The 13,593-nt window shown below is 35.0% G+C and overlaps 1 protein-coding gene across 1 annotated transcript; it reads left to right on the top strand.

Moving 5' to 3' along the window:
- Positions 1-8,945: 8,945 nt before the first annotated feature.
- LOC128223868 (uncharacterized) lies at positions 8,946-10,892 on the top strand. The gene is made up of 2 exons (XM_052933309.1): positions 8,946-9,460; positions 10,032-10,892. The coding sequence occupies exons 1-2, from the start codon at positions 9,031-9,033 to the stop codon at positions 10,433-10,435; spliced, it is 834 nt and encodes a 277-aa protein (XP_052789269.1). The 5' UTR covers positions 8,946-9,030; the 3' UTR covers positions 10,436-10,892.
- Positions 10,893-13,593: the final 2,701 nt, after the last annotated feature.

The raw sequence follows: 13,593 nt of genomic DNA, 5'->3' as shown, positions 1-13,593 counted from the left end.
TGATTTTAGAGAGTATGCACCACTCACCCGTTGCCTTCTTCGCCATCCTTTCGTCCGGTTTTACAACATCCTCCCTTCTTCAAACGAACGATTGTATTTAACAACGTTGTCACGGACGTTGGTGGGGGCTACAACCTGGGGACCGGCGTGTTCACCGCCCCAATCAACGGTCTATACGTATTCTCTACTTCTGTCATGGTTGACCTTTCCACGTCGTCGACCCTCGCCCATATCCGCATAAGCAAGAACGGCAATCACATAGAGTATCTGTATATTATTGACAGTAACAGTGAATACGAGACAGGCGCGGGCACTGTCATTCTCTCGCTGCAGGTCGGGGATACCGTAAAGGTGGCATGTTTTTATGATGGACGTAGCATTAAGAAATATTCGTATATTTCCGGTTTTAGATTGTAATCAGCACATGAATTGGCATAGAACATGTATGTTGATTGAGCTCGCTATCGTTTTCTGAAATATTTACAATTCACAGAAATCTCATTTGGTTCGTACTTCGCAAACTTTCTGATTGTGTGTCTTTTTGTTTGTTAAAAAGAGGCACCTGAAAAAATAGATTCATGAATTAACATAGATAAATTGAACAAATATGATATTTTCATTAATACATCAATATTGTTAGTTTTGCATATATTGTGATATCGAATATGCCTGAAAGCGTAACTTAAAGGCTCATCCAGATCATAGGGATGATTGTGAGAGGTGGTATTAATTTTGACATATCATAATATGTCATAGACTTTCTACATATTCGAAAGTGTTCAGTATTCAAGTATGTGTTCAGTTACATGTTGTTGCATTGGTACGGATAGGAACCTTTGAAAAAGTCCATTGTTCAATGACATTAATTGACTAACATAAAAAATAAACTCGATACCAAACCTTAAGGTATCTGAACCACCAATATGAAAAGTTACGATACCTGGTGTCACCATATGATATTGGTATCATTTGAAATGGTCTTATGTGCAAAAGAAAGACAATGTAACAATAAAAAAAGAAAATGCTTTGCAAAAAAACACAAATAATTTAAAATCTGAAAAATTACCAACTTACAATACACGATAGCTTTATGTTTAATGGGATTATGGTCAATTAATTTACGTATTACTTATCAGCAAGTAGCACCCTTCCAGAGAAAACACAGATTACATGGGGTGACCAGGCATCATAATGAAACATTATGGTTGATGGAGAACTACTTTTTTGTGATTGGAGTCCTCAACAGCGAGATAAATACATTTGTCAAATAGTTTAGTGTTATCTGAAAGCACACTAGATACTCTCTACCGCCTTTATTTACACGTATTGCCACATTCAACAGTGTAGATGTAAATTGTTTTTCGAATGTTATTCAAAATAAAGCATTTAGACGGACACATAAATGACATCAACATTTCCACTATAATACCTAATTTATATACTGATTACGTCACAAACATGAATTCATGACAATAACAGGTACGTAGGATGTACAAATTTGCGGTGATTGATATAGTGGGATGATATGAATGTTCGATTTGTAATTGTTGGGGTTTGATAAAGCACCGCAAAAAAAGTTTATATTATTTAATAGAGGCAAAAACGCGCATATGTTGAGGAATTATGTAGCAATATATCGTATACGGTAGATAATTTTCATCCACTTCTTAAGAATGCATTATACGTTCTAATTTCAATGTTTAAATCTTTTTTGATGCCAAACTTTGTTTGCATTTTTGCCCAGCTTCCTACTGTGTAAATGGATACATGTATATTGTTTTGAAAAAATCAAAAGTTACGGGGATTAGTAGGTGACCCCATATGGGATATTCAGGGCATGGGAAACCATATCACGTCGACAACTTGTCTACATTGATCAAAACGCAAACAGTATCTGAGACGCCATTTTGGCAAAATATAAAGATTAGCGACCCAATATAGAAATAAATGGGGTCACCGAATGGCCAATCTTGGACTGGCGTTGCGTCATTTATGTTGTAGACCTGATAAATTAACTTTACTTCATGTAATCATATATAGCATGTGGGTAGCAACTGATAAACTGTAGTCTCCTATAACTCACATATTGAGTGGCAATTAAAAATGTTATTTTATTATGTGATGTATATATCTATATTGTTTTGGAAATATTTCAATAAACTCTCAAATTTGTGGGTTAATATTTTATTATATCCCAACAAACAAGGTTCGGGGTATATAGGAGTGGGCGTGTCGGTTGGTCGGTCGGTTTTGTCCGGACGATAACGGATGAATGGACCGTCGGATTTCAATACTTTTCGGTACACGTGTGTTTAATACCAAAAAATACAGGTCAACTTTAACTGTGGTGACACACTCTTTCAAAATAGAGCTTGCCAAAATATACCATGTCCGAACATTAACTCTTGAAACGGTATTGACTAATTTAGCGATTTAAAAACAAATGTTAAACACCATAACGTTCTATTTTGGTTACAAACCACTATTTGTGATCAAAGTTTCCCCCCCTTTTCAACTTAGAATTTCCCACAAGTACGGTGCCCGGGCAATAACCCATGAAAGAGTTGTACGCAGGTTTAATATCACAACATACAGTTCAAAATTGACTAAAATCCAGTAGTGTATACGAAATTTTGTCCCCTTTTCCGGACAAAACTCTTGAAAGGGTGAAGGGATTTCAAAAATATTCACATGAGTTACTATATAATCTACATGTCTTGAGCGACTTTGGTTACTTATCATCTATTTTTTACGTTTTGTTGGTACCGTTTCAACATAGAATTTGCCCGACATTATATATAATTTGGCAAACTACTTCATTTGAGAGCGTCCAGAATTGGGATATAATTAATTCAACACAATAAAAGTGTATTTCATAGAAATTAATTACAATTGATCAACAAATATATTTAAAACTAAACAAATAAAACGCATCACTGTAAAATCCAAAAGTAGAACATGACATAACAATGTGAAAAAGTCACCGACTCACAATCATATCTGTACATCAGAGAAACTTATATATTTCTGTCCTCCCATGGCTTTAATGAGTGCACACACCTTTGTCTCATTTACATTATGTAGTTTCGCATGCAATCTTGAGAAATATTCCGTCATTCCTGCTCAAGGACCTGTTTCAATTCACGCAGATTGAAAGTGGGTGCCGGTCGCCTTCGTTATCCCATGTCCGGATCCACACATGCTCAAAAACGTTGAGATCTGGTGGCTTGGAACTGAAAGGCAGCCGCATCTATTTTTTACGTTTTGTTTGTACCATTTCAACTTAAAATTTGCCAAAATTTAGTGTTTATAAAATAACTTTGAAATGACTCATGAAAACATTAAGGGACTTCAATGATTTTTGATAAAAATGTTTATCTACACAAACAACACGTCAAGTTTGTCTTTAGTTACATATACCTCTATTTTTTACAACGTTATGGCTACTTTTTCAACTCAAAATATGTCAAATGTACAGTGTCATTAAAATTACTTATGAAACCTTTAAAGGATTTTAAAGACATTGGCACACATGTTTAACACTATTAAATACATGTGAAGTTCACATTTGGTTCGAAATATATATATTAACGTAGTTTCGATTCCTTATATTCCTCATAATTTGCAAATGGTTGGTGTTGGGCGATAACATATGACTTAGGTACAATATTTTTTAAAAACAAATGGTACACGTATTAAACAAAGAAACTTTAAGATACAGGTACGGCTTTACTTTGGTTACAATACATATACATTTGACTGAATTGTGACATCCTTTCAAAGAAATAGTTAACCATTGCTGTAGCCAGGCGGCGTGTGGGGTAATTGGTCAATCATGAGACCGCTATTGTCTAGATTCTTTCTTGCATTGGACTAACTGTTTTACACTTGCAGCCGCTTCTAACCCGAAATTTATATAATTTGGCAAACTACTTCATTTGAGAGCGTCCAGAATTGGGATATAATTAATTCAACACAATAAAAGTGTATTTCATAGAAAATATTACAAATGATCAACAAATATATTTAAAACTAAACAAATAAAACGCATCACTGTAAAAACCAAAAGTAAAACATGACATAACAATGTGAAAAATTCACCGACTCTCAACCATATCTGTACATCAGAGAAACTTATATATTTCTGTCCTCTCATGGCTTTAATGAGTGCACACACCTTTGTCTCATTTACAATATGTAGTTTCGCATGCAATCTTGAGAAATATTCCGTCATTCCTGCACAAGGGCCTGTTTCAGTTCACGCAGATTGAAAGTGGGTGCCGGTTGCCTCCGTTATCCCATGTCCGGATCCACACATGCTCAAAAACGTTGAGATCTGGTGACTTGGAACTGAAACGCAGCCGCTGGACGTTCTGCTGCTTAAGTAACGCCTTTGTCGAAGCGCTGTATGGACCAATGCCCTGTCCTGCAGCAAAACCATGCCCCATCCACCTTCTCGTATGTGCGGAATTGCAACAGAGCTGAAACATTGCCATTGCTGGTATCAAGCAGCTTTCATCTTCCTCTTAAGCATTGATTAAGTTTTACTTCAGCTTCAATTGGCCTTAACGTCATTTACTTATTTCCGATATTATAATATTTTTCAATACCGTTTTCGGTCGAGGTGAACGTTGCAGTCCGCGAATGATTTTCTTGAAGATTGAATGTTATCTTCAAGATCATTTTTGGTTGAGTATTTGTCTGACGCTTCTGCCTCAAATATAACAAAATGTTCGTATCTTTTGTTCATTTCGTTTTTACATCTCTGAGAATATAACACAGCATTGATATATACTGCATTGCTCTGTTATATTTTCATTGTGTTTTTCTTCCTAGTTTGTACAATGATTATTTCATTATAAGACGAATGGTAGACATTATTTGAAACCTTATTAAGCAGATCTGTGTCTGGTAGTTGTGTTTGAATAATTTCATCGTACCTCGCAATAGCTAGCACTATTGCCCCGCTTAATTCCTTTGTTTAAAGGTGATGATTGTATCCGATCGTTGAGTACTCGAAATTAATTCACCAGTTTATAATTTTTGGCGTTATTCATTGTTTATAAGTTGATGCGTGCTCTAATGAGCCTTACTAGTAGATGTAAAAAAAATGATAAATCATGGGACAAGTGTGGGGTTATGTCCATACTAACTGGTTGACGTCCCCAGTAGACTAAAGTTCCAGTTTTTTTACTGACCGTTCCAAGGCTGTAATTCCATATTTAGTTTAAACATATTTTATGCATCAGCGTATACACACATAACATAAAGTCAAACATAAAACACATTTACAATCTAGAAAAGGATTAGAACGAAAGATAAATATATCTTCTCCAAACCTTAGCAGAAGTACATATTTTATGACGGACATTTGTACAGCTTACAATGTAAATGATACAATGATATTGATAATGTTGAATGAGATCAATTGGTAGTGTTTAATGTTATTTAGCTTCATTTAATATTATTAAATATTTACAGACTTTTTTAAGGTAAAGAAGATAAGAGAAAAGAAAGACGGTAGGGTGGAAGGTTTAAATGAATTACTTCCAGTGCTATTCTTCACTGAGCCCTGATTGGTAGTGCTCAATATCACATGTATACAGAAAAAAGACAATACTGGGTGGGATTGATATTTGGTAGTAAGAAGTGACTGTCACTGACTTTCAAATTCTTTTTTTCATTTAAATAAAGAGGTGAACAGCATCGAACAGTGTCTTATTTTGTTCTTCTGTATGGGCAGTGTCACCGTATAGTACAATGCGAAGCGTTACGTCAGTCAAAGCAATCACAGAGTTGAGCAGAGGTCACCCTTTTACAGTATAAAGGGGACAAATAAGAAGATAATGATACGTTGTTTCCTGAATTCCACACGCACAAAGGGATGAGGGCACAATATTTTTAACAAAAAGGTGATGGTTCAATGAACTGCATTCGTTTCGTAAGCGCGTGTGAATGACCTGTAATCGACGTTTCGCATAATAAAACAGAGCATTTGGTTTGGAATTATCCGACTTAAGGTACGCTTTAAAACCAGAAACAGTGTCAATGTTTTGTGCTTCAGCTGGGAGACTAGTCCATGCTGAGATTGATGAAGGAAGGAAGGAATTCATAAAAAGTGACGTATGTGTACGAAAGCTAGAGATATTGGATTCGTTTCGAAGTGATCTTGTTGATGCTTGACCGACTGTCTTAGGAACCAAACTTGAAAATAATCAGGAGAGAGACTATTTTTCATTTTGTAAAACAGTAAAAGCTTGTGTTTTTTACGTCTTGTTTCCAAGCTCTCAAAGCCAAATTCAATGTGTAGCAGACGCAGAGAAACAAGGCGAGTGCAACCAGTTACAATTTTTTCATACTGTGTACAATTATTCCAGATGACAGCCGCATAATCCAAGATTGGCCTTATAAAAGAAAAATAAATAACCCCCAGAGACCTCCCATCCAGTTGATAGCGTAGACGTTTCATGATGTTTTTTTCTTTAATATAGTTAATGTGAGTATGCCAATTACCTTTGTTAGAAAGAAAAATACCCAGGTGTTTGTGAGATTCAACAAACGGGATATCAGTGTCAAACATGTACACAGGCGGACGAATGGGTTTGTTTCGTTTTCGAGATATGACCATTGATTCGGATTTGTTTGGATTGAATTTTACAAGCCACTTACCAGCCCAGATATATATTTATTGTTTATATATGTCAGTAGTTTTAAAGCTGCAGTCTGGGGGAGTGTCCACTATAACAATTAGACTTGTATCATCAGCCAATAGGTTGACATTTGAATCTATCTGGTTTACTATGTCATTAATGTATATAAGAAACAAAAGAGGACCCAAAATTGAGGCCTGGGGAACTCCAGCTTCAATTGATGTTAATTCAGAAGTGGCTCCCGGAATATCCACACACTGGCGCCTATTCTCTAAGTAGTTGGAAAACCAAGACAGTAAGTGACCACAAATGCCTGCTTTCTCGAGTTTATACAGTAGACCACGATGCCAAACTTTGTCAAATGCTTTGCTTACATAAAAAAGACAACTCGTATTTCATATTTAAACGGTAAAACAATGTTGATGAGGTATGTTTTTGTGGTGTTTATGTGTGTGTATGTCGTGTAAGTCGTGATTGTATTTATGTATGTGATGTCATTATGACTGTGTCTATAGTTCATTGTCTTTGAAGTAGATTTGTTATGGAAACATGCTTGCCAAAGAGTTAACAACCTGTAAACAAAACAAAGGTTGATGTAACAATTACATAAATTTACACTTACAATTTACAAGTTAACAGTAATTGACAATAAAATCGACGGTTCTACATCATAAATATTAAGCCTGATCAGAGAAGAAAGCTCTTAATAGAATGAATATGTTGCACTAGCGGATCTAAAGGAGGCGAACCAGGCGCCCCCCAACCCTTCTCCTAAAACCGTCAACGTTTGCGTAGTATTTCAATATAGGAGAGTAAAAGTAATAAAATACGTCCGAAGTGCACCATATTGGATTAGAAATTGTTAAAATGTTGGGGGGTGGGGGGGGTGGAGAGAGACCTCAATAGCACCCTTTCAACACTTTAAACCAAATATGTTTCGGTTCATACGGAGGGGCGCAGGTTTCCCTCTAAGTTATGCCCCCTCTAACGTTGAATCCTGACTCCACCCCTGTTTTGCACACGCCAAGAATCAAGTGCAGTAAATTAACAAAATCAGAGGATCGCTCCGAGCAAGCCACATGAAATACGAGGAGGTTCTATAAAATACAAAATTTCATATATATTAGACATTAAACAGACATCCTTTGAGCAAAATTAAACAGAAAAACATGCGCCAAAGCAGTCAAGATAATTATTTGGCTTATCTAACTATATTTCAAACTCATATCATTATGTTCCGAGAAAAATAAGTTAAAATAAATGTTACTTATACCAGATGACGCCATTTTGAGAGTTTTTTCATTTGTTTCATGCTATGTTTCATGATGAAATAAAATCAGTTCGTGGGAAAGATATGGCAGATATAATATCTGCATGTTATGTAATCAAATTCAGGGCTTATTTATTAGTGTGGAACGAATGAAACTCCTGGGAAAATGTGTTTAAAGGGCCATACCGTCCAATGATTCAAAATAGAAAACATAAATTCCTTCTAGAGATAAAAAGATTTGTATATTTTTTTCACTCAGACCAGCGATGTTCTTCTGGCCAATTATGGGGCCGAAATTTAACCCCATTTCAAATGCCATAACACTTATAAACTTTTTGTTCAAAGTATATGTGAATAATCAATTTTTCTCTTTTGGCTAAATAATCAATGAAAACAAGACGATGTTATTGAGGAATTTGACTTTTTAACTTTAACAAATACAATTTATCACTGCAATATATACAAAAACGTGTCACGAATTAAGCATAAAATATGCAGAAAATGGCATAATTATCATGCTTTTATAGCATTATACCCGTGTCGGAAAATACGTCATTCCTTGAAAAAAATGAAAAAAACAAACAAACATATTTCTGTGGTGTTCTCAAGACAGACCTTACAACACAGATGTATGCATATCGCATCTGCACCCATAACCTCATTCGAAACGATATTTTGCGTCACAAATTACATTTTTTATCATTTACAAATAGTTGATACAAATAAAACAACTTATTTAAACGGTTGCCATTATTCTTACAGGCTGCAATTCGAGTTTCATAATTGCATTTATAACTGGATAACAATAGTTCATGTTTCTTACGAAATAATTTTGAACCCTTATCATCGAAATTTTATAAATCAAAAGTTCGTTGATTAACACCGATTGTTAACAAAGTGATTATTTCTTATTACATATTTTCAAGTGGCTGATTTCGACATTTTAACTTTAGTGTGAAGCTTGTACTTTAACTTTCATTCAAAATTGTTTATAAAGATTTGGGTGACTTGTTTCTGCTGCTTCTTAAATGTTAGTAAAAAGGCTGAGATCATCAGTTTGAGAATTTCGTTTAGCAAATTCGTCATTCAAATACACATTATTTCTTGGACATGTATTCTGGCAAGTACGTTCGGGAGTTTTTTGCTATGGTTCTTATGATTGAATCGACGGTGTGTGACATGAATGAACCGCGATGTTACAGCCGGTTTGACTACGAGGAGAAAATGTTGGAGAAAATGGTGAGAGCTGAGATCAAGAATGAGGAACTTCTCGGTAAACTAGAAGTGCTCGAAAATCGACTGACGAACGTTGAAACTGGGGTGGACAATTCGGTAGAGAAAATACACATTCTTGAAAAGAAACACGATACCGAAAAAGAGCAGAGAAAGAAAGGGGTACACGATCTAGAAAAGGCAAACGAAAGTTTGCACACTTTGTTGGAAAAGTTTGAAAACACGACAAAGTCTTATTTCGACAGGCAAAAGAAATCCCTTGAGGTATACGAACAACGTCTAGACGCTATTTCCAGGAATTTTACAGGTACATGCAGTCTACTTACAACCTAATGAATAAGTAGAACGAAACCATAAAACAGCACGCAAAAATGTAATTTTAAAATATGGAATCAGATAACGAACACGATAGAATAGAGTATTGACGTAGACCTGAATATCCTGTAAAATAATTATGTTATACGCCCCTTGTTGAAAATCGTACAACGAATAGTATATACATAAAAGAATACTACATTATATGAATTGCATTCAAAGAGTTAAATGATTTTTGTTATATTGACAATAACCAGTGTAAAGTTTCATTTAAAGTGAATATAAGCATTATGATTGTAAATACACACAGGCACTTCGTCCATATTTTCAATAAATACTTTTCTCAATAGCGGATCCAAAATGTATGGGCTTTGATCCTTCCATCCTTTAATCAGAAGTCCGAGTAAACTATTTATGTCAAAAGACAGGTGTATGCCAATATTACACAATAATTTACAATTGATTGAAACACTCTCCCTTTCTATATAAAGGGGGATCACGCATATAAATTGTTGAAATTGTATAGTGCAAAACAGTTGGAGTGCTATTTTATATGATTTCAGAGAGTGTGCATCAATCTCCTGTTGCCTTCTTCGCCACCCTGTCGTCCGGTTTTACAACATCCACCTCCTCTCAAACGATCGTATTCAACAACTTTGTCACAGACGTTGGCGGGGGCTACAACCCAGGGACAGGCGTGTTCACTGCCCCGGTCGACGGTCTATACGTATTCTCAGCTTCTGTCATGGTTGCCCTGTCCACGTCGACGATCTACGCCCACATTAGCATGGACAAGAACGGCAGTCAAGTAGTGTACCTCTATGTCACGGACAGTGACGGTAGTTACGAGACAGGCGTGGGCACTGTCATTCTTTCGCTGCAGGTCGGGGATACCGTAAAGTTGGCATGCACTCAAAGTGGACGAGTCATTCATGACTATTCGTTCATTTCCGGATTTAGATTGTAATCAGCGCATGAATTAGCATAGAACATTGATGTTGATTGAACTAGCTATTGTTTTCTGAAATGTTTACAATTAATTTTATTTCAATATACAGGAATTATGTTTGGTTCGTACTTCGGAAACTTTCTGATTGGGTGTCGTTTTTGTCTGTCAAATAATAGATACAACTGATAAACAAAGTTCATTGTATATCTGCAAACTGAATTTCATTTCTCCGTCTGCAGATAGAGTTGGGATCACTTATCATTGAAGTACTTGGGGCTTACCTATAATTTTATTATTATTTGTTTTATTATTAAGTTTCCTCAAGTTAATGCATACTTTGATAAGATTTACCTTTTATGTTTAAACTTTTGGCTACTGAACTTGTTTCTTCTTTGACATAAGTAATGTATTGTAAATGTTTAACATATAGTACAAATACAATACGTATTACATTATTACATCAATATTGTTGGTTTTGCTGTTATACTGTGATACCCTATATCAGCCCAAAACTGTAGCTTGAAGGCTTATCCAGATCATAGGGAGGAGTGTGGGAGGTGGTATGAACTTTGACATTTCATAAACTGTCATATACTTTCTACGTATTCGAAAGTTTTCAGCATTCAAGTTGTATGTGCTTAGTTACATGTTGTTGCAAACTTATAGATTGGAACCTTTAAAAACGTCCATTGTTCAATGGTAATAATTGACTGAATTAAAAAATAAACTCGATACCATAACTTAAGTAATACGACACAATAATGTTGGAAGTTACGATACCTGGTGTCCCATATGACTTTGGTATCATTGAAAATGGTTTAACATGCAAAAGAATGACAAAGCGAAAAAAAGCGAAAAAAGACGGCTTATCAATCAAGTTTTTTGGCCTTGAAAAATTGCAAATCATTTAAAATCCGATTACAGTTGAAAAAGAGCAAACTTACAATTTACAATAACATTATATTTAATTGAGTTATGGTCATTTATTTTACATATTACCAATCAGGAAGTAACACCCGTGCAAAGAATACACACATTGCATGGGGTGACCAGGCATAGAAATTTAACATTATGGTTTATGGAGAACTAATGATTCGTGATTCGAATCCCCTAACAGCCAGATGAAGCCGTTTAGTAGTTTTCTGAAAGCACACTGGATATTCTCCAACGTTTTTTTCCAAGAATTGCCGCATTCGACTATGTGGCTGTGAATTGATTTTCGAATGTTATTCAAAATAAAGCATTCAGACGGACACAAAAAAATGACATTTACATTTCTATTTTAATAATTAGTTTATATACTGATTACGTCACAAACATGACGCCATGAAACAAAATGGCAGGTACATATGACGTACAAATTTGCGGTGAATGACATAGTGGGATGATTTAAATGTTCGATTTGTAATTTTTAGGGTTTGATAAAGCACCGCAAAAAGGATTTATATCAATCGATACAGGCAAAAAGACGCATATGTTAAGAAAGTACGTAACAATGTATCGTAATCGGTAGATCATTTACATCCATTTCTTAAGTATACATTATGCGTTCTAATTAAAATTATATATTGTAATGATAATATTAAATATTACCCCATATCGCGGTACATACTTACCCCGTAACGTATAGATAACGTCGACAACTTGCTTACATTGATCAAGACACAAACAGTTTTTGTGACGCCTTTTTTTTACAATATTAGCGACCCACTGTTGAAAAATATAGGGTCACCGAGTATCCTGTCCTAGACTGGCGTTGTGTCATTCATGTTGAAGGGGTGATATATATATTTACGTTACTTCATATAAGTAGTTATAGCATTCGGGTACAAGTTGATTATCTGTAAAAACTACTAATACTCATATATTGAGTAGCAATTAAAAGTATGTTATTTTATATGGAATGTATATATATTAATTTGGTAATATTTAAATAAACTATCAAACTAGTAGAGTAAAATTGTACAATACCCTCACCAAACATGGTTTGGGGAAGTATATAGGCTTGTCGGTTGGTCGGTCGGTCTTTTCCGGACGATAACTGATGAATGGGCCGACGGATTTCAATACTTTTGCCATTTTTGTTGTTCTCAGTGTTAATACACCTTTCGCAAAAATGAAAAGTGACAGTATGATACTGTACTAAACCTATCATAGCTTAATTGGTCTTGAAGTTAAAGCAGAAGGTCAACGGATATGTTTTGCGAAAGATTAAAGTGTCGTACCATAGACATTTTGTACCCAGATATATTGTGGACGTGACACCTTTTCGGAAATAACTAGTTACAATATGATACTGTCATATAAAACTACATTAAATTGTATGTTATCGGAAATCCTGCCAAACCGTATGCGAATGTAACGTCGTTTCGGGTTAATTTCGACTCGAGAACGGGCAAAAATCTCAAAACAGTTTATAACACCAAATGCATACAATATATCTCTATTTAACAAATTCACAAATATTTCTAATATATTTTTACTGTCGTCGGTACACGGAATTTTTACATCTCGTATCGTCTAATATATCGGGAATGGTTTTTGGTCAGTACATTCTTAAATGAAGATACTTTTGAAGCCCAAACTACGTCCAATGTTTACAAAATATCTTTATTCTATTTCCAAAAAATTGAAAGAAGTGTTTTTATGGAAAGTTCAAAACACCACTGGCTTCAGCCATATTCTATCTGCAAGATACAGAAAGGCATGTTCAAGGAAAATTCAAAACACCACTGACTTCAGTCGTATTCCATTTCCAAGAGTCAGAAAGATGTTTTCAAAGCTCACGAACGACCAAAAATTTCCTTCATACACCACAAGTGTTCTTAAGATGTCCAAAGATCTCTCTGAAAGGCACATTACCGTCATTGAACAGAGAAGACGTCTTAATACATATAGTTATACATGTATTCATATCACGATTTAAACATATAATAATTACAACTTTGAGCAGGTGGGAGTAAATGCTTAAATCCTTTTGGATAAAACAACCTATGTGACATTCATTCATTTCTCAATGAAGCATTCGTGTCAGCTTATTAATATTCAAAACCGGACTTTTTTCACCCATTGACGTCACGTCATAGTAGAAAGTTGTTTACATCAGTTATTTGGGGTTAAAATAAAGCAACAATTGAGCAAGATAACTTTTTAAAAATATTGTTCTGGTTTTATGT

This window comes from Mya arenaria, chromosome 17, assembly GCF_026914265.1.
Source record: "Mya arenaria isolate MELC-2E11 chromosome 17, ASM2691426v1".
In the NCBI taxonomy this organism is placed as follows: domain Eukaryota; kingdom Metazoa; phylum Mollusca; class Bivalvia; order Myida; family Myidae; genus Mya; species Mya arenaria.
The sequence above is the reverse complement of the archived record's forward strand: the minus strand, read 5'-3'. Positions and strand labels throughout refer to the sequence as shown.